This window comes from Scardinius erythrophthalmus (assembly GCF_964197995.2).
Source record: "Scardinius erythrophthalmus genome assembly, chromosome: 3".
NCBI classification, from domain to species: domain Eukaryota; kingdom Metazoa; phylum Chordata; class Actinopteri; order Cypriniformes; family Leuciscidae; genus Scardinius; species Scardinius erythrophthalmus.
In genome coordinates, this window is record NC_138223.1 from 54,702,646 (window position 1) to 54,725,890 (window position 23,245).

The 23,245-nt window shown below is 35.2% G+C and overlaps 1 protein-coding gene across 1 annotated transcript; it reads left to right on the forward strand.

The window, feature by feature from the left end:
* The first annotated feature begins 931 nt into the window (after positions 1-931).
* Positions 932-19,139, forward strand: LOC308688567 (adhesion G protein-coupled receptor E3-like). Its single transcript, XM_081361702.1, has 14 exons — positions 932-1,054; positions 1,203-1,520; positions 4,085-4,116; positions 11,969-12,040; positions 12,190-12,379; positions 13,873-13,992; positions 14,118-14,299; positions 14,409-14,570; positions 14,646-14,852; positions 14,930-15,162; positions 15,246-15,312; positions 15,395-15,486; positions 16,503-16,653; positions 17,314-19,139. Exons 1-14 carry the CDS (start codon positions 1,015-1,017, stop codon positions 17,476-17,478), a joined length of 2,031 nt encoding a protein of 676 aa, XP_081217828.1. The 5' UTR covers positions 932-1,014; the 3' UTR covers positions 17,479-19,139.
* Positions 19,140-23,245: the final 4,106 nt, after the last annotated feature.

A 23,245-nucleotide genomic window follows, 5' to 3' on the forward strand; every position in this document is an offset into this window, starting at 1 on the left:
CCTGATAAATACACAGAGATTTACCTGGAAATTAAACCTGGTAAGTCAGAATATTCTGCATGAGTGAAGTGGACAGTGCACAGATATGGTGTAAAACACATATAATCATAACTAATATATCAGTAACATCAGAGAGATCTGTGTGTGTCTGAGAGAGCGCTGTAACACGTGTTGTAAGCAGGGTTCCCACGGGTCCTTGAAATCCTTGTAAGTTTGTGAATCTGAAAAAAAAATAAAAATTCAAGGCCCTGGAAAGTTTTTGAAAATGAACATAATAGATACAGTTCCTTGAAAGTGCTTGAATTTATTTTGTTAATTAAGTTTTCTGGAACAAAAATCCATATTATTTCCTCCGGTCCGTTAATGTGTTATTTTGCCAACACTTCGTGGCCCATGCATACTTGCTTGATTTATGTTAGCTACGCGCATTTACGCGTTATGTTAAGTGTTTCCCGCGGGAGGCACTTTGTGTTGTACGTTGCCATGACGTTCACGTGCGCATAAAACAACTAGAGAACTAGTAGAAATCTGGTGTGTTGATGAGGTATTGTGTACTTTATGTGAGAGAAATGAATTGGTGTTGACTTTTTAAATATACATGTGTATAAACGAAATAAAAAAATGTTGGATGAAGTGTGAATAATTCAAGACTAAATTGTTATAATAAAGGTGTATTTAAAATTCAAAAAAATCTCTCTCTCTCTCTCTCTCTCTCTCTCTCTCTCTCTCTCTCTCTCCCCTAACCCCACCCTACCCCCCCTCTCTCTCTCTCTCTCTCTCTCTCTCTCTCTCTCTCTCTCTCTCTCTCTCTTTTCTCTCTCTCTCTCTCTCTCTCTCTCTCTCTCTCTCTCTCTCTCTCTCTCAGGGGAAGTGGGCATCTCTGACACATTCAGCTCTTCATGTTAAACATGTAACCAGGAAAGAAACACTCATAACTCTTCTGAACACACATCGAGAGCTTCAGAAGAACTGAATCTACTAACAACAGAGAAGATCATTTAATAAGAGAGAAGAATGAAGATCATCTGGACTTTCACTCTGCTGATGATTCCTGGTAAGAATCTGAACTCAGAGTAGATCATGAAAAAACAGCACAGATTTGATGAGGAAAGTCTTTAACTTCAGTTCATGTTGTTCTATTGACTGTTGAGGAGAGTTAATTTCTGTGTAAATTAAAGTGTTTTAATGCTGGTTTGTTGTAGGTGTCGTGAGCAACATGAGTGTGACAGGATATTCAGGAGAAGGAGTCACAATCAAATGCAAATATGATGAAGGATATACAGAGAATAAAAAGTATATTTGTAAAGAACAGGGGTCAGTGTGCAGAGATAAAATCAGGACTAATGAGAAAGATAAATGGGTTAAGAATGATAGATTCTCTCTGTATGACGACACAAGTTCAGCAGTCTTCACTGTGACCATCAGAGATCTGATAGAACGGGATTCTGCGACGTACCAGTGTGGAGTTGATGTATTAACAACAGATCCCCGCACTGAAGTGAATCTGGAGGTTTTAACAGGTGAGTAACTGAGACCCTCAAACTCATGATGATCTCCACAACGTCACGATATTCAACACTTACTGTAATAACAGACGTTCACATTGAACTTGGACATCTGAGTGGTCATTTGGTGTTGCATAATTAGTGTGGCAATTTGGACAGTATTACCACATTATTTACTTTAGTACTAGTGTTGTAATTTGGATACATTACAAGTGCAGTTTTCAGTGTTTCTGTTGGTCCACTTTACCACACTTGCACTACAAGTGCAATTTGGGTCTGGGAGTCGTTTTATCAAGTGGGTAAAGATTCTATATTTATGTCCTCGTTTCATCCATTCTACAAACTCGAACAAATCTAACCCTTTTGAGTTGCATCGAGGAGTTAGGCAATTGTGTGCTGCAGTTCTGCTTTTCTCTTTCGTTGGAACTATTGTTTTGTTGCAAAATAGAGTAAGTACTGATAGTACTGTTTTTAAAATAAACATTTTGTGTTTCAGATTTTGTTGACCTGTTGTATGATAATCAGTGACTACGTTTACATGCAGCCAATAACCCGTTCAAAACCGGGATATTAGCAATAACCCGGTCGCGCACGGCCATGTAAACACCGGCAAAAACCCGAATATGATCCCTGGGGTACCCCTTTTCTAACCCGAATATTTGGTCATGTAAACGCGTATCGGCATATCCCCATCAAAAGGAACATTGATTTGTGTTCTGCGCATGTTCTATTCGCAAGGAATCTTGGTCTTTTGAGTAGAGACGGCGCATACAGAAACCCACGTGCAGTATACCGGAAGTAAACAAGAAGTAGAGGTAAACATGGCGAGACGCAGCACAGCAACACACTTTTGGAGCGTGGAAAGTGCAAACAAAGGCGATCGCTATCTGCCCCGAACTATTCATTATCCGCGTGCTGCTGCTGTTGTCTTTGGATACAGGAAGAAGAATCGGAAATGACGCATATTGCGTCTTAAGGTTGTCCGTACGTCCAGACGCTAACCGTGCGTCGCCGTTTACATCGGGATATTGCCCATTGATTACAAGTTCCATGTATACAGGAGTAACTCTCTCTACTCACGCATGTAAACGGGTTATTCCTAATGTTTCAGAAACCCAAATAGTGACCTTAACCCGACCATAACCCGAATATTGACAGCTTGTAAACGTAGTCAATGTCACGTTTGCCATCGTGTGGATATTTGGGAACAATTGCATTCTTGCTTGTTATCAACATTAAATACAACAACATTAAATACAACAAAATTTCAGAAAACATTTATTTTTTTTATTCTGTACTGCTGGATATCATGATGTAGTGTGATAAGATCGTTATGACTAACAGCACATAAATAAATTAAATGTGCACCATCCATATACTCATAAACTTGATCAGATCAGCACTTGCTGATTATGACATCATCAAAAAACATCTGATCATATTTTCTCTCGCCATAACAAATGTATTTTATTAAAATACAGTTAAAGCAGCCAGAGGAAAACTAAAAGAAGAGTAAAGGGTCAAGAGCTCAAATAAAGCAGCCATTAATCACGATTCTGGTGACTTCAAATAAAACATTCAGTGAAACATCAACATCTAAAACTCAGTTAATTCTCAATAAGAGCTTGTCTATGTAGATTCATGATGTCTAAACCATCCAAATGTTCAAACAAACTCTTTATTAAACGTCACTGGACTCCATAAACACAAGTTAACAATACGTTTCAGTGTTCATCCAAACACTCAGTTGTAAAAGCACAGGAAGTAACTCTGGCAAATACACACCGACTACAGTCACATGTGACACATATCTGACACAAGTTGTGTAACTATAACACATTAGTGTGTAAAAGGTTTCAACATACTTCTGTGTAAGAGGAATAACACATTAGTTGTGTTAAAGTTAATACAAAATGTGTAGTCCTTATAAACACAGAGATGTGTTAAGAATCGACACAGGTTGTGTGTTAAATTTGACACAACATGTCCCTGAGCACACACACACTTCATGTGTTAAAATCTACACAACAAGTGTCATTTTTAACACATCTCTTTTAAGAGTGCAGTGTTTCGTAAACAATTCTGCAGCTTTGAAAAGAATTGTGAGTCAATCATTCAATGATTCATTGATAAATACAGCTAGTTGCTTTGTTACTGAATGTAAGGATCAATGACTCGCTCATTGAGAAAACAGTGACTTACTGGTTTTAGTTTAATATTTCAAAGAACCACTTCGTTTTTCCGTCATTGAATATTCCTCTATTGAACATTTTTCACTTAAAACATTTTTTATTTCATAAACTTATTCATAAAGTAAAAAAAAGCACTGGGAAATAAATTTAGGGGGCAAATATTGTCCCTTAATGGAAAAGGTACTGAAGTCCGGAAGAGAGGGGGAACGCAGAAGGAGGTACACCACTCTAAAAAGTTGGATCCACTGCTCTCACCATTAATCCACAACTGCTGAAATCTTGCTGAATCCACAATCTTGCTGAAATTGCTGCTTAATAAAATAGTTATTTTTCTAAGTTTTGCAGTTTACTATATTATTGTCTTCATTCTGATTTCTGTCATTGCAGGTATAAATATAACACTGCTGGAAGGACGCAACGTAAGTTGAGTTTCTGAAATTGAAGTTGTAGAGACTCCTATCAATAATAGTCCAAACTGAAGCAGTGCAATAACATGTGCATTTTAGATATGTGTGTAATCTGAAATATGAATGTGCTTTTCTAACACTCTCAGAAAATAAAGTACATAATTGTACTTTATAGTACAATTGTACTTTAAAGTACTTTAAAGTACATAATTGTACTTTAATATCCTTTATATTATATCTAAAATTCTGGATATTTATGCAGAATCACAGTTATGCTGTAACCAACAACATACATCAAAAACATAAAGTTCAAATGATGATTGTCATAACATAACCAACACCATCAGATCACTTTTTTTCTTTGTTCATCTGGCAGTTGTAAGTCAGATACAGCAATCAAACAAAAATGAAAGTTAAAAATGTAAGGGTCAAGAGTCCAACTAAAGCAAACACCCATCACCATGATGGTGGCTTACAATTTGAGATTTTCTCCTTCAGTGATTCTGCTTGTTATCATCAGGTGTCTTCAATAATGCTCAATCATCACTCAATTAATCACTTAATTATCTCATTAACTTTAACACTGCTTCAGTGTTACTTTAACACCATGTAGAGTGGGACCATATGTGCTCTGATCAGTGTTAATTTAACACTGGGGAATTTACTGTGTACAATCGTTGACTATAATGAGATAAATATATATATTACACACACGATGAATTAAAATCAGAATTTATTAAATCCTTTTCATTTTCACATTTTCCAACATTTCATTTTTAACTCAATGTCAAACTGTGACATATAAGTTATTATCATCTGAGTAGGTTTCATTTGCCTGAAAGTCCATTTTATCTCCTTTCATCTCGACTTCGGTTACTTCTATGTCTGCTTCTGATATTTTCTGAAGGACCTCCTCGGTTGAAAGCCCTGTAAGAACCATGAGTAACCGTGCTATGACTTCTCCACCGATGGTCAAAAGAAAGAAAGACCGCGAACTGGACATTCTTTTAAATTGAGATTCAAGCAGCCAATCAGGGCTGGCTCTACATACACTCTCAGAAAATAAAGTTGTACCTTTAGGGGTACAATCGCTTGTCACTGGGGCTGTACCCTCAAGGGTACAATATTGTACCTTAACCTTTAAAGGTGCCATGTGTAAGAATTGAGGTAAAAATATCCAAAAAATTAGCTACACGCATCAAAAGAATGAGAAGAAATAAGGGCGATGATGTCATTAAAAAAATGACAAGTTATAGTGCTGCAGAGATATCAACCTGAATTAGCATTAGCATTACTAGCCACGGCCCGACAGGTGTCGTAATACCAGTTTCGGCCATGGGAGGCGGTATGCGGGCAACATAACCACCAGTCAAACATGCAATACACGAATAACTCGCACGGCTTGTGGGCGTACTTGAACCTGATGTCAATCGTGTGGAAAGTAGCCTACCGCCCACTACTACATTCAAATAAAATCTGATTAAAAAAAAAGGAACAGAACCAGAGTAAACATTGGCACTGCTTTCCATCGCTGGAGCAACTAATGGACATGAAAGAAATGAGGTTCGACTCCGAACTTGCAACATTTCTTTTGGATTGGTAAGTAAGATGCTGTTAGTATTTCGTTAGAAGTTTGTTTTATATGTTTGTGTAGTTTTTTCGGGAAGTTATAACATAGAAATGTATCGAAGGCTGTTCGATAAACATATAACGTACATAAATATAGTATTGTAATAGTACACATATATAGAACACAGCAAAAACTCCAGTGTTAAATTAACACTCCTGGGAGTGTATATGAGTCCACAGTCAAGAGTGTAAAGTGTTAAAATATGAGTGTTAAATTAACACTCAAGAGTGTTGAAGTTAATGAGATAATTAAGTGATTAATTTAGTGATGATTGATCATTATTGAAGACACCTGATCTTAACAAGCAGAATCACTGAAGGAGAAAATCACAAATTGTAAGCCACCGATATGGCGATCAATGTTTGCTTTAGTTGGGCTCTTGAACCTTTTACTTTATATTTTATATATTTTGCTTGTCTACTGTTATTGATTTATAACAGTCAGATGAACAAAGAAAAAAGTGATCTGATGGTGTTGGTTATATTATGACAATCATCATTTGAACTTGATCATTGAACTCATTAAGATCCTTATTTCTGACTTAAATTTATGTTGTTGGTTACAGCATAACTGTGATTCTGCATAAATATCCAGAATTTTAGATATAATACAAAGGATTTCTTAAAAGTTGTTTTGAAAAAAAAAATCTTTCTTTTAGGCACACACAGACATCAAGATTCAGTCAATGCATCTCAACAATGGTGACAAGCAGAATATTCAATTAGGGAAAAGTAAATTACATAGACAATTCAGATCATAATTTATTCATACCGCAATGCATGATGGGAGCCATTAATGAGTTGTGATAGGTGGCAGCCACTGCAACATGCTTTATTATTGTCACCATTGTTGAGATTCACAGGCTGATTATTGATGTATGTGTTTCTCAAGAAATTCATTTGAAAGTCTTTTGATCAGAACAATGTTTATTAAATATTTTCAATTATATGAAAAATACTGAAAATCATATTCTGTAGAATCACAGAGCTGTTGTAATTAACTAGTTAAACCAAACTATCTCAATATGTTTAGAGTTAGTTTAAATAGTTTTTCAGATCACATGATTATGTCAAAACATAACCAACACCATCAGATCACATTTTTTCTTTGTTCATCTGACTGTTATAAATCAATAACAGCAGACAAGCAAAATATAAAGTAAACCTATAAGGGTCAAGAGCCCAACTAAAGCAAACACCAATCACCATAATGGTAACTTACAATTTGTGATTTTCTCCTTCAGTGATTCTGCTTGTTATCATCAGGTGTCTTCAGTAATGTTCAATCATCACTAAATGAATCACTTAATTATCTCATTACCTTTAACACTCTTGAGTGTTAATTTAACACTCATATTTTAACACTTTACACTCTTGACCGTGGACTCATATACACTCCCAGGAGTGTTAATTTAACACTGGAGTTTTTGCTGTGCACAATCTCTATAGCTCTTTTTTTCTTGCCAACTACGTGACCTATATTATGTTTATTAAATGGCTTTCCTGAGGTAAATCTGACATAATTGTTCTCCAACTGTGTTATTGACCTCTTCACGCTGATAAAAAACACTGATTGGTCGATATTATGTATGAGGAATACATTTTGGTAAGTTGATAGCCTACTGCAGTGGTTCCCAAACCTGTCCTGAAGGTTTCTTGAATCTGATATGTTTGATTAGGGAGACAAAGAAAATGTGCAGTGTTGGGGGTCCTTCAGGACAGGTTTGGGAACCACTGGCCTACTGTATCTTTCAACAGTGTTCGTGTTTTTTTACTATAAGTAGAGATGATCGGTTCACGTGCGCTAGGGATCTGTCGTGTAACATTTACACGCGCCAAAACGGTATTTATTGTTTGAATTGCGTAATAAAATTGACAGAATCTGAGAGCTGAGATTTTTTTTATATCATAACTAACCTGCTCTGTCTAGTCTGTCGGTATCCGTGTCCTCTTTGCTTCGCGATTTTTCTGTGCATGAGAAAATTGATGTGTGGCGTGAGCGTGTGAAAAGTGTCAATTGCGTGTGTCTCACGGTGAATGCGTGAGAGTTGGCAGCTCTGGTTACGTTGGCGCTAGCTTGGTCAACATCAGAGAATGCTGTCTGCCAAATTAATGTAATTCAAACTAACAATAAAAATGTAATATGAACAAAACGAATATGAACATATTCACTGGTAAAGGTGAAGGGGAGTAGCTTGAAGATGTCATATTCATACTCTAGAGTAGACCAACTCACTTTCTGGAGGTATACTGCCCCCATCTGGTATGGAATGTGGAGTATGAATTTATTATTTTTGACACAAGGCACCTTTAAAAGAAACGGTACATATATGTACCTTTTAATGCTTTTTGACCCTCAAAAAGGTACATATATGTACCTTGAGGTCCAACAGCAAAAACTCCAGTGTTAATTGAACTCTCCTGGGAGTTTATATGACTCCAGACTCAAGAGAGTTAAAGTGTTCAAATATGAGTGTTAAATTAACAATCAAGAGTGTTAAAGTTAATGAGCTAATTTAGTGATTCATTGAGTGATGATTGACCATTATTGAAGACACCTGATGTTAACAAGCAGAATCACTGAAGGAGAAAATATTATTTTTTAAAACACCGTTATGGTGATCAGTGTTTGCTTTAGTTGGGCTCTTGACCCTTAAACTGTTAACATTATATTTTGTTTGACAGTTGTATCTGAGTTATAACTGCCAGATGAACTAAGAGAAAAGTTGATCAGGTGCAGGGGCGGACTTTACCATTAGGCAAAGGTCGGCAATTGCCTTGGGCCCCAAACTACCTAGGGGCCCCCAAAATGCCCCATTAACTTATGCTTAAGTTTTTTTTATTATTATTATTTATTTATTTTTTACTTTTCGCAAATTATATATTTCTAAATCTTCATTTGCAAAAAATGGCATCAAATCATTAGTCGCAGAAAGGAGGGGGCCCCCCACCTCACTACATTGGACTATTCCATTATCTCACACATCTGCGAAAGTGACAAGGCTGTATTGCGACAAAAAACTGACAGAGAAAAAGAAGTGATTGACAGAGTGTACAGAGTAGTAGAGTAAAAACGAAGCGAAGCTACCCAAGCGGTGCTGAAAAAAGGAGGAAAAATTGCAGAATAAGGTAACAAACTTTTTTGTGGTTTAAACTCTTTTAAAGGTGCAGTGTGTGATTTTTAGATGTCACAATATGTCGATCTTCATAGAAGGGGGTTTCCGCGGTTATGTAGATATAAATGACTCATTCTAAGGTAATAAGAACATAACGGTTCAGGTCTTTATACACCACTGAAAACATAGTTATGGATCTTATATTGCTTTTCTGTCAATAGATCCTCAGAATATGACACATTGCACCTTTAAAGATCGGATGGGGGGCCCATACATACCTTCACCTTGGGCCCCCAATTTGCTAAATCCGCCACTGATCAGGTGGTGTTGGTTATGTTTCGACATAATCATAATTTTCCTGAATCACTCAACTAATTTAGAATCTAATCTCAGACTTAAATATATATTGTTGATTACAGCATCACAGTGATGCTACAGCAAATGATTTTCAGCATTTTCAATATAATCCAAAATATTTCTTAAAAGTTGTTCTGATCAAAAGACTTTGAAAATGACTTTATGTAGACACATTGACATCAATAATCAGCCTGTGAATCTCAACAATGGTGGCAATAATGAAGCATGTTGCAGTGCATTCTGGGTGCCACCAATCAAAACACATGCATGGCTCCCATCATACATTGCGGTATGAATAAATTATGATCTGAATTGTCTTACTAATTTCCTTTTCCTAATTGAATATTCTGCTTGTCACCATTGTTGAGATTCATACACTGATTCTTGATGTCTGTGTGTGCCTACAAGAAAGATTTGTATTATCAGAACAACTTTTAAGAAATCCTTTAGATTATTTTGAAAATTCTGGATCTTATGCTGTGGAATCACAGTGATTCTGTAATCAACAATATACATTTAAGCCTGAGATTAGACTTTAAATGAGGTCAGTGATTCAGACAAATTATGATTATGTCAAAACATAACCAACACCACCTGATCAACTTTTCTCTTTGTTCATCTGGCTGTTATAACTCAGATTCAACAGCCAAACAAAATCTAAAGTTAATGATTTAAGGGTCAAGAGCCCAACTAAATCCAACACTGATCACCACAATGGTGTCTTAAAAATATATATTTTCTCCTTCAGTGATTCTGCTTGTTAACATCAGGTGTCTTCAATAATGGTCAATCATCACTCAATGAATCACTTAATTATCTCATTAACTTTAACAATCTTGAGTGTTAATTTAACATTCATATTTTAACACTTTAACACTCTTGAGTCGTCATATAAACTCCCAGGAGAGTTCATTTAACACTGGAGTTTTTGCTGTGTTATAATGATTTAATATCAGTAAATTGACTTACAAAACTTTTATTTCCTTTATTTCAAGGCTACTCAAATATAGTGATAAGTTAAAATCTGCATTAAATGATTAAGGTATCATTAAAACCGTAAAAAAAAAAAAAAACTTTTTTTTTACAAAAAAAAAAAAATACTTACTAGAGGCTGTCTTTTGATATTGTGATATATATATATATGTACCTTTAAATGCTTGGAGACATATATGTACCTTTTTGACCCTCAAAAAGGTACATATATGTACCTTGGGGGACAGAAATGGACTCCTACTGTACCCTATTTCTGACAGCTAATAATTGCTGATGGTTTATGGGGGCATTCAGTCCATATAAGCTGTGAATACTCTGCATACAAAAGCCAATTGAAAGAATGAGTTTGTGGACTCGCTAATTAATTAACACTATGACTACAAATTCCCTTGTTATTTGATGAGTAACATAAAGCTTACATAATAAAATTTTGGAAATACATAACTGTCCGTCATTCATTTATTTGCCAAACCAGGGTTTTGGGTAAGCGGGTCCACAATAGCTTTGAAGCCTATACTCTCTGTCATCATCATTGTTCTGCATTCTCATTGTTTGCTGGCAATATGGGGGATTTAATGCGCAGAGAAAGCTGTCCACGAAGCTGTCCATTTCAACCACACATTCTCTTTACTTCTTTTACAAACTTAAACTTTTATTCCAGTACTTCTGTGACAAAAGTTTGTTATTTTGGATCAGGGCCGGCCCAAGGCATAAGCGAACTAAGTGTCTGCTTGGGGCCCCCTGGCCACCCCCTGTTTTTTACATATTAATTAACTTAAACAAGTGACATAAATGAATGAATGAATGAATAATTCAAGACAAGTAAAATTCTGATTTCATGATCAATATACCTGTCTACATCTGCTGCTCTTTCTTCCAGTGTTTGAGTCATGAGCATAATCTCGCGTGCAAACAATTCATGCTCAAAGTCACGGTAATGTTAAGCCATGATACAAAAATTTGATTTGATCAATGATCGATGATTAACATTTAAATCAATGATTTATCCTTTAAATTTAATGATATTCAGAACAGAACAAGAATAAAAAAATAACTATAAACAAGCCAAAACGAAATAATTTAAAGTGAAAGTGAAAGTAAGCGATTTGCGATGTATTTGGATGGTAAACTATTCTTTATTATAGGCTTCTTTGTACTTCACTCACATTCCAATATCGACGGAAAAAATCATCCTTTTCACACGCAAAAATGTGCTTGGAAACATCACAGTGGAGCGGTGCTTACTGTGAACGGTATGAATTGTACTACTGACTATTTAAACAGAGCAGTGTAAGTTTTATATGTTAGGTTGACTATTTTATTATTATATATTTATTACGGCTATAATGATCAGGCTGCGATGTCAAGATTGCAATGCTGGAATATGTTTACAGTTTGTTTTCAGAAGTTTCAAAGAGTTAGTAAAAGAGTAAAGGAAAAGTTAAAACTTTTTTAACTACGCGTGGTGGGAGGGGGGCCCCCAAATCAAATTCAGTTTAGGGCCCCCAAAAGGCTCGGGCCGGCAATGGTTTGGATACAAACACTGTCCACTGTAGCGAGCAAAATAGAGAAAAGCACCTTTAGAAAAGTGTTTTCATTTCCACCAGTAGGTGGCGACAAATGTTTAAAATATATATGTCATTGAATCATTTGTTAAAGAAATTTGTTAAAAAACACTGTCTGTGTCTCATTTCAGAGGCACTCAGCATACCCGGTTAAAGTCATCACTCACACATCGTCAAATTCTGTCTTCTCAATTTTGATTTCAGAGTCAGACTGAAAAGCTTCAAAATCTTCTAGAGCAGATCGAGAACATTACAGCTCAAGAGCTTCCTTTGACTGTAAGTCTTCAAGATATATTTTTTTTATATATATAAAATAATCAAATCAAATGTAATTGTCAGTTACAAGATTGACATCGCAGGTCTGATTAATTGGCTTTCTTAATATTTACATTTACAGTATTTTTTTTTTCTGATAAATAAATTAGGCTGTGACCGATTTTTTGAATATGGTCCTCAACGCTTCAGGAGAGATTTCAGAGTCTTCATCATCAGTCAGCTCAGCTGAACTAGCCTTCAACGGAAACCATGTGTTAAAAACCAACGAGAAACTCATCTCTACATTGGTGAAGCCGACAGACACACATGACAGTGTCAGTTTTACTCTTGCTGCTGTTGGTGAGTGGAGACACTGTTATTATTGATGATGAAACTGAGCTTATATATGATATCAGGGAGTTTATATAGTCTAGAGCAGGGGTTCTCAATTCCAGTCCTCGGGACCCCTTGATCTGAACATTTTGTATGTCTCTCTTATCTGACACACTCAGTTCAGTTCATGGAGTCTCTCCTAATGAGCTGATGATCTGGTAAATAAGGGAGACATACAAAATGTGCAGAGCAGCGGGTCCCAAGGACTGGAATTGAGAACCACTGGTGTAGAGCAGGAGATCTCAACTCTGGACCACGAGATCCACTTTCCTGGAGTTTAGCTCCAACCCTAATCAAACACACCTGAACAAGCTAATCAATGTCTTCATGATTACTACAACGTTACAGGCACACAGCAAAATCCCCAGTGTTAAATCAACACTGCTCAGAGTACATATTGTCCCAATCTAAAGAGTGTTAAAAGTGTTAAAGTTAATGAGATAATTAAGTGATTAATTAAGAGATGATTGAGCATTAGTGATGAACACCCGCTTCAGTCACAGTCTTAGGGTCTGTTTACACGACACCGTTTTCAACTAAAAACATAAAACTTTTTATAAGTTTTTGCTGTTCGTTTCCACGACAACAAAGAGTCAGTTTGGATGCCTGAAAATGCAAAGTTTTGTAAACTCAAAGGAAACACTTCTGAGTTTTAAGCGTATCGTTGTTGTGTAAACGTAGGGGAGACCGGGGACAGTTGCAACACTTTTTGCATTTCTCTCAGTTACTCAGAGACTATTGGGACTAGATCAACCAAATTTGTCTGCTAATTACCCATACCATTTAAAGATGATTATATATGACATATCGCTCACAGTATTTATTTGAATGGAAGAAGTCAGATGTTGTAACTGACCCCAACCCAGGGGACAGCTGCAACACAACCATGAGACGGTTGCAACATGTTAAAAATACCTTAAATTTCACTAATTAACTTTAGCTTTTTGTCTCAATGAGCATATAGAATTCTGAAAATATTAACTGTTTTAGGCCTACTATAATATTATAGTATTATTATACTATTATTCATATGTTGAATATGTCTACTGTCTTCTTGTTGGGGGAAGGGTCTAACTGTGCATCTGCAGTATGAGTGTCATCACTCTAGTTTTTTTCTAATTGGAGAAAAATGACATGTTGCAACCATCCCCTGTTGCAACACTCCCCGGTCTCCCCTACCCTAAGATGAATCAACTAAAGATAAAAGAAGACATTACATCTCTCAAGATCTCAGCAGAAGAGAATTAAACAACTCCACAAACAGCATTACCAGCTTGACTTAATTTAACTCTCGGGATTTTGCTGTGTACAAAGTTAACTGATTAGTTCAAACTAGTAATTAGATTAAATAGATATTTTATTTTAGTCTTTTATTGTTTTGTTTTTTGCACATTTGTGCAGATTGAATCAACTTTAATAAAAACAAAAAACAAAACATAACTGCTTATTTTCTAAATCAGAGGTTGAAATCTTCATGGTTGGACCCAGTGTCACCTTAGATAAAATCCCTCGACTTGTCACGACAAATTCTTCTGTGGACATCGATCTCATTGAGATCGCCAAGAACAACAATGAAACAAGTATGTGAGATGTGTTTTAATACAACATTTTTAATAAAACATTTTTAGAAGATATATCACTAAACCACATTTAACTAAAGGTTTTAATGTATTGAATACAAGTTTCTTCTATTTCTGTCACACAGGATCAGCTGCTGTGGCTTTCATGAGTTATAACACAATGGAGAATTTACTGAAGCCAGACTTCTTCAACACATCAACTAACACGAATAAAACCATGATGTCCACTGTGATCTCAGCTACTCTTCCCAAAACCACCAACACTAAACTCACCAAACCAGTCAACTTCACCCTTAGACACATCAGAGTGAGAGACTGAAATGTGTTTTTGTCCAACCTGAGAACTGATGAACATCTGAAAACATCTAACATTCAGAGTTATACTATTCTCTGCATGTTCTTTCTTCTTTTTGCAGGAGATTGAGAACAACACATTTCTGTCCTGTGTGTACTGGAACATCAGCGAGTGGATTGTAGATGGTTGTTCTGTTTTAGAGACCAACAGAAGCTACACTGTGTGTTCCTGTGGTCATCTGTCCACATTCGCTGTCATCATGCAAACCAACCGCCCATCAGAGGTACGAGAACATTTATAGTGAGCATTGAAGAACAGCACAGATTTGGCACTCATGTACTCTGACATGTTTCCTCAGAGCAACTCACTGATGGACGTGTTGAATTTGGTGTGTGTGCCAGTTGGGCTGGTGTTCTTCAGTTTGGCCCTGTTGACCTTTGCCCTTTGTCAGTGGAGTCCTGGAGTGAATAATGTGGCTCGAATCAACCTCTGCGTGAGTCTTCTGTTGGCTCACCTTCTGTTCCTGCTCACACAACAGTTCCTGAGCCTCATACGCCGTCATCAGGTGAGAATGATGAAGGAGCTCTACAGCTCAGCACAGTCTCACTGAGAATCATCATAACCGTCTCTCATGATCTCCAGGTGTTGTGTGCCGTGATATCAGGTGTGCTGCACTTCCTCTTTCTCTCCGGCTTTGTGTGGATGTTCATTGAAGCTGTGCTGCTCTTCATCTGTGTGAAGAACCTATCACAGATCAGCTCCAAAAGGAGGGGCGTGCTTAGGAGTGGATTCCTGTGTGTGATTGGATATACGGTTGCTCTGGTTGTGGTGGCTGTGTCTGCTGGGGTGAATCCTAAAGGCTACGGAAGTGAACAGTGAGTTTAGTTTGAGCGACTCAGAGATCAACACCTTCATCCTTCATGTTTGTTCATTTAATTATTTTTCTTCCTCTAAACAGGTGCTGGATTAAAATGGATAAAGGCTTTAACTGGAGTTTTCAGGGACCTGTTTGCGTCATACTAGCAGTAAGCACATTTCTCATCATGACTTTGTATTAAAAGGAAAAGTGATTAAAGATTAATTACTGTTGTTTCTCTTACTGTGCAGTTAAACATGATTCTCTTCATCTACATCATCATCAGTCTGACCTCCACCTTGAAAAATCTGAACGCTGAAGTTTCACATATGAAACAAACCAAGTAACAAACAATATGATTTGAACACTCCATGAAATGTGTATATATATATATATATATATATATATATATATATATATATATATATATATATATATATATATATATATATTGTTACATGCTGCATATTTCTAGACACCTTTAACCTTATTTTGATTATTCTCAGGTTAGGTAAAGTCAAATGTGTCCTAAATCATAAGCATCTGAATTTTCATACTCACAATCCACAGGTCAGAAGACTTCTTCATGGTCTGTTCAGCTCACTTTTTTAGAAATCAAAGACTTTTGGCAGTCGAGAGTAGCAAAAGAGTTTCTTAGTTTCAATTAAATATAGTTTTATTATCTACAGGTTAATTAGTTTATATATAAAGTACTAATATATAAAAAACAAGATAAAACAACATCAAGAGTAAATCATTTACAAGCGTTGTAACACCGGAGAGGCCATTACGAATCAGCGTCTGCCTTCATCTTCTCCTTTCAGCCTTTTATAGACCATCAGATTTCTTGAGGTCGTCATCTTTGGAAATCCCCATAAATTATTAGTCTCTTACAGACAATTTATCCAATCCTAAGTCTTGAGGTGTCATGAGTTCTGGGAATTAATTTCGGACCCTTTCGACTCTTAGTCTTCCTTCTTCAGACTTTTCTTCTTTGTTGCATTCTGCGCTTCGTCCGCAACACATCCGACGGTAATGCTTGCATTTATCTTCTTTCTTTAGCAAAGCTCTTTCTAATACATGTTTTGTTCCTCTCTATGCTTTTTAATTAATGCTTAAAACATTAAGTGTGGTATGTTTTTCTTTATAAACCACTTTCTTAAAAATATATATTTTACAATAACAATTGCAGAGTTTTTCTTCATAAACCACTTTCTTAATAAACAAGTTTCAAGTGTGGTTGATTACAATACAGAAGTGTTCTACAGACAAAAAGTCATACTTATAACAGGACAATTGCAGATTTTCCACAACAATATAATCAATAAATATATATTAACTCTCCATCTTTCTCTGCAGGAAAATGACATTTAAAACACTGGCTCAGTTTGTGGTTCTTGGTTGCTCCTGGATTCTGGGTTTCTGGAAGGAGCTGGAGATCCCCTTCCTGATCTTGAACTCCCAGCAGGGAACCTTCATGTTCCTGGTCTATTGTGTCTTCAATAATCAGGTCAGACATCAGTACAGACAGTCTACCAGAAAATCATCTCTCACCTACTTTATAATAAAGGGTTAGTTCCCAAAAATGAAAATTAGCCCATGATTCCCTCACCCTCAAGTCATCCTAGGTGTATATGACATTCTTCTTTCAGACGAATACAATCCGAGATTTATTTAAAAATGTCCTGGCTCTTCCAAGCTTTATAATGGCAGTGAATGGCCGTTTCGGTGAAAGAGTGACCCTTGACCTGACGCACAACGTAATGATGAACACGGAGATAGAGCAAAACAAAACACCAGTCACAAATTAGTTTAAAAATATTTTTTTTGAGAGAAAATATGAGAGGAGCTTGAGTTTGTTGCCCAGCCCTGTTTGTTTGAACCGTGAGAGGCGTCAAAGCTTACGCCACTCCTACATCTACGTCATACATGCGTCACTGGTTACTCTTATGGTGCAAGTCGACTTGCGTACGGACGTCTGACGAAAGCTAGCTGTTTTAGTCAATATATTTTTCTCACACCTATTTTAGCTTCAGGTTCTAAAGGGTTAAGTTAATTTTTCATTTCTCATCTTCTAAAATTAAATTCTTGAAAAATAACCTGGACATGTTCTGTGTTTTAGTTTTTTTAACCAGAGTTTAAAACTATTTCTCTTCTCATTCTTGTCCAGGTCAGGCAGCAGTACAGGAAGTTCTTCAGAAGTCTTTGCTGTGGACTCAAATTAACACCATCAAGAAACACTGATGACACAAGCATCCATATTCAGCAAAGGAAGTGCAATTCTTATGAAAGTGATTCTGTCATGACCGACTCTGTGACAAATTTCACTAGTTAACATGCTATATATTTACAGCGGTCAATACACTTATGTGAATCTATACATTTCTTTAAGTGCAACATTTCTTTGGTAGAGGAACTAGCATGATTTTTAGAGGCTTGTATAAAGGGTTACACGTTTAATACGCTAACAAAAATAATAAGATAAAGCAATTGTTTTTTTCAGTTTAAAGTGTTTTATTAAAGCAGTGTGATATCTGTAACATTTCAAATCTTATTTTCTATTAAACAATCTATTCAAAACTCAAAACATATTCATAACTCATAATCTCACAATACAAAAAGATCCCACAGAAGTTATTTGTGAATAAACAAATTTAGTTTCACAATTAAAAAGGTAACACTTTAGAATACTGTATCTTAATTACTGCATAACTAATAAGTAATTATTGAAGAACTAATAGGTAATTATTCATTAACTACTTCTTCACTACTGTTAACTACTAAGGAAGATGTGTTAACTAATCAGTATGTAATATATTTGTGTTAATTGTGTTAAGTAACAGTTAGTTAATCAATAAATAATGAATTCTGTCATAACGCTTGAAGAACTACTACTAATTATCTACTAATTAAGGTTCAAGAAAAATAACTAAGAAGTAACTACTAATGAACAGTCATACAAAACTAACCTCAGATTAGTTTTTATATTTTATATACAGTACTGTGTGTGTCTGTTTTCCTCAGCATAGAATGCCATTGAGTAAATTCATGTTTGAGGCAATGACTGAGGGAAACTGAAAATACAGGGAACTTATTAGTAATTCATAAATAATTATCAAATAATTCTGCAGGAATTACTTAGAACCTGGAACAGTATTCTAAAGTGAGAATATGGGGAACTCATTGGTAATTAATAAATAATTATCAAATAATTATCCAGGAATTAGGCTACTTATAACCTGAAACAGTATTCTAAAGTGAACATATAAGGAAATTAATTGGTAATTAACAAATAATTATTAGATAATTCTTGATGAATTACTTGGAACCTGGAACAGTATTCTAAAGTGAGAATATAGGGAACTCATTAGTAATTAATAAATAATTATCAAATAATTATCCAGGAATTAGGCTACTTATAACCTGAAACAGTATTCTAAAGTGAACATATAAGGAAATTAATTGGTAATTAACAAATAATTATTAGATAATTCTTGATGAATTACTTGGAACCTGGAACAGTATTCTAAAGTGAGAATATAGGGAACTCATTAGTAATTAATACAGAATTACCACATACTTCTGACTCAAATCAAACTTACTGTAAAAAACACATTATTAACGGTATTATCTAAACCTTTGTAAAATAGATAAGTTATCATACATTATGATACATTTTGCTAATTAAATAAAAAGTTTGCTTATTTGCAGATCAATATATAGCCTAGTAAATGTCTGCACTCATCTTTCTTATTAGTGCTGAAGAATGACTAAAACTGGCTAGAAAATAAAATAAAAAACATTGATCTGTGCTTTTTACTTTTCAAGTAATTACCTTTGTACATTTACTAAGGTAATTTTGAAAATGAATAGGCCAATAGTTTATCATTTTACTGGAGTAATATTTTATTGGGTTATCTGTACTTTTACTCAAGTACTTGATTTGTGTACTTCATCCACCACTCCACTGCTAAAATAAAATGGTTTATTGTAGTAACCACTGTGTATGACTGTTCATTAGTAGTTACTTCTTAGTTATTTTTCTTGCACTTTAATTAATAGATAATTAATAATAGTTCTTCAAGAGTTATGACATAATTTATTAGTTATTGATTAACTAACTGAAACTTAACACAATCATACAATTCTATTACATACTAATTAGTTAACACATCTTCCTTAGTAGTTAACAGTAGTGACTTAAGTGTTAATAAATAATTATCTATTAGTTCCTCAATAATTACTTATTAGTTATGCAGTAAGTAAGATACAGTATTCTAAAGTGTTACCATTAAAAACAATAACATAAATTACCTGTAATAAAACAGAAAAAGGTTCCATATAATTTTGCATAAGAAATGACCAGAGCCGGACAGTAACGGAGTACATTTACTTGAGTACAGTACTTAAGTACAATTTTGAGGGATCTGTACTTTAGTAGCAAGTGAAAATGTTAAATAAAGCAGCATGGTAAAAAGATGAAAATGACTTGATTTTACTTTCAATTTCTTTACATTCTCCAAGGTATTATTAACATTAACATTTTTCATAACTCCATGTAGGACGTTTCTGTACATAAATGTAAGCACTATGGCAGTAGTAATGCAATATTTAGAAAATGTACTCTTGTACTCTTGGTACTCAAGTACTTTTAAAAACAAGTACTTCAGTACTTTTACTTAAGTATCTGACTGTAGTACTTTTACTTGTACTTGAGTAAAATTTAGCAAGGGGTATCTGTACTTTTACTCAAGTAATGAAGCTGTGTACTCTGTCCGCCTCTGGAAATGACCCACAATAGTTTGAATCATTTATTTTAAATAAATCTAGTATTTGTTACAAATTTGTCCTCTATCTGACTTTGAGCTTTTGTCTTTGGCACTCTGGCTTAATCTTTCGGGAAACTTGACCTCATACTCGACAATCAAGTCCCCACGACGATCTGGGGATTTCGGAAGAGGAAGACCCTCCCCGGTGACACGCCGTTTCATCCTGGGACGGACAATGTCTTGAGTTGTTAAGTTAACCGTGTGATTATCCAGTGTTGGAACATTAACTGTGCAACCACAAAGTGCCTGAGAAAGTAGAGAAGAACAGGATTAGAAAAATACAGACAGGGAAGAAAAGAATTTGTAAGCCAACTTTTAAAATAGGAGCCCATCTTACCTCTTTGAGTGTAATTTTTGCAGAATAAATGATCTGTCTCTTCTGTACACTGTATGTGGCTTATCCTTCACCACAAACACCACATCTGCGGGATATTTGATTGCGCTCATCCTAATCATAATATTTTTAGCTTTTTCAATGAAATCCAATAATCAAATCAGTAAAAAAAAATTCATTGAAAAGGCTAAAAATATTATGCTGTACAAGGACAGTGCTGCTATAATTAATAAAGTAAACCTAACTCAGAAATTGGGCTCTATATGAGTTCATGAATGATTGTGAAATAATGATTATGTTAAAACACAACCAACACCATTAGATCACATTTTGTATTTGTTCATCTGGCTGTTATAACTCAGATACAGCAGCCAAACAAAATCTAAAGTTAACCCTCTGGAGTCTGAGCGGTTTTCTGGGCCCTTGAGATGTTCTGACATGCCCTGACATTTGTGCTTTTTTCAGTTGCTTATAAACATATTAATGGCAAAGGTGTAAATTCACTCTATAAAGCACAAACAGGGCTACCATAATATGTGAGCCACGTGTATGTACATGTTTTAATTTTTGAGAGAATAATGTTTATGCGTGGATATTGAAAAAACTAAAAACTAAAATTTCTGAAATAAGGCCACAAAACACATAGTAAATATGTGTCAATAAGACTTTTGACCAATGGATGTCGTCGCCTATAGTTTTTTCTTCAAAATTATGTGAAAATAGTCTTGCTTTATCGTTCAAATAAAACCATACATTGATTTAAATTGATGTAAAACAGGTTTTGCTTGGAAAGCCAATATGCGAGGGGGCGTGAACGAGGAGTGGTTTTCACCTGAATTACCACCCACTCTGCATAATGATGAGCCATTCACACAGGTGTGAAACTGGCTGAGCCACAATGCTTGGACAAAAGATATTTAGAAGAAGACTTATATTGACCATTTAAGATTTTGCTTACATCTATCTTGTACATATGTTGTGCTATTTTATTAAAAAGGTTACAATTACAACAATAATTACAATTACAACAATATTTCAAGTGTACTCTTTCTTTGTAAAAAAAAAAAGAAAGATTATAGGCCTACATTTTATCTATGTATTCATTACTTTGAATATAGCCAACATTGGAACAGCTAACATCTTAGTTGATGACTTTATTTTTGACAAAAATATTAGGCTATTTTATATATAGAAATTGCTAAACAAAAGCTTATTTGACGAGGCAGTATATTCTACAGTAAAAACTGTACCCAAATCTACTAAACAAAATGTTGTCTTTCATATTTCGCCTGACTGTAAAGTTGTTTTCATGAAATATTAGGGCATATAAATGTTAATTTGCAGTTTACGTTGCTTATACAAATAGCCAACATTTTATTTCAACATATTTCAGTCGATTTTTACTCATCTCAGTATAGCAATACAGTTTGCTAAAACATCATCATTCGTTGACGATAGGCTTATTTACTTTAAATCCAGGAAAGTTGTTAATGAAAAAAATATTAAAATTAAGATACAATTGATACAAAACGAAATTCGTTTTAAAGAAAGGATTTGTACTTTCTGTTTTGAGGTCTCTGTGAAAGTTTGAAAGTCTTTTAGTGTTTTTTTTTTAGAGCTCGCGTCCATAATGGAGAAAAAACAGAGCGCATGCCGTTCATTCGTCAATAAACAGAAACCCGAGAAGGAAAAACTTACTAGTATTCCTCAGCTCCTATTCCTCGTATTCCTCATTATTCCTTACAGCGCTGCAAGACGGTGTAAGCAAGTAATGTTCTGAATAAACTTGTGTTTTGGTTTTCTCGAGCTGATGGGGGCGTTCACAGGATTGCGCGGATTACCTCAGCCATTTGCGTTTGAATAGCGTGCGCTCTCCGTGGGCGGAGTCACATTACATTTGAATTAGCTCTAATTAGGTCGACTGGAATCGCTCTCTTTTAATACAGATTTCACAAGATGAGAATATTTGTTTTTTATATAAATTACTTCATTTAAAAGAAGAGATTTCAAGCTTCATAAAGACATATATCACGTGTATGTGTGAGAAGTATTCACTGAGTTATGGTTCATTTTCGGACGCGTTTCAGAATGGACTACACGGACAGAGAGAAGGCAGAACTCGCTTCGTGTTTATTTTTCTTTATTTGTCGAAAAGCACAACACTATGTTTTTATTGTGAGTATACACAAAAATAATACACATTTAACAGAATCGATTGATGTATGGAACTCCTATGGAAAATCAAAGTCAACAGAGTATTCATGAGTTTCTTTTACACTGATAAAAAAAAAGCGAGCTGGTATCGCCGGCGATACCGTCGACCTCAGGGGGTTAATGATTTAAGGGTCAAGAGCCCAACTACACTCTAAAAAAAAAGGTACAAAAGCTGTCGCTGTCGCTGTGGCGGTACCTTTTCAAAAGGTACACTTTTGTACCTAAAGAGTACATATTAGTCCCTCAAAGGTACATATTACTAATGTTACTAATCTGTGTATATTAAATATGGAGTAATTTCAGCCACAATCTTAGATAAAATCAAATGAAGACAAGACAAGAGACATTAAATCTGTGAAGATCTCAGCAGAGGATCAAACAACTCCACAAACAGCATTACCAGCTTCACTTATTACTAACCAGACTGACTTTATTTCTGTCAGACGTCTACAAAAGTTTTTTTGAGATTTAACAGAGGTTTAACTCTGTTTCATTTGCAGTCACCATAACAGTGAGTAGTGTTTCCATTAGTTGGGCTCTTAACTCTTATTATACCTTTTGTCTTTTTTGGCCACTATGACAGTGTGTGTGTCAAACACATTTGCAGCAGCAAAGAAAGCTAAAGTGAAATGAGATCAGGTGATGATGGTTACCTGTTGATGGTTTTATAATCATCATGAAATAACCTGATTCCCTGAGGTTTTTATAATCTAACAATTATGTTG

Bases quoted from the DNA above. Each gene is read 5' to 3' on its own strand.
- LOC308688567 (XM_081361702.1), top strand. From the start codon at position 1,015: ATGAAGATCATCTGGACTTTCACTCTGCTGATGATTCCTG. The intron at 14,300-14,408 runs GTGAGAGACTGA...TTCTTTTTGCAG, and splicing joins TCACCCTTAGACACATCAGA to GAGATTGAGAACAACACATT. The intron at 14,853-14,929 runs GTGAGAATGATG...CATGATCTCCAG, and splicing joins GCCTCATACGCCGTCATCAG to GTGTTGTGTGCCGTGATATC.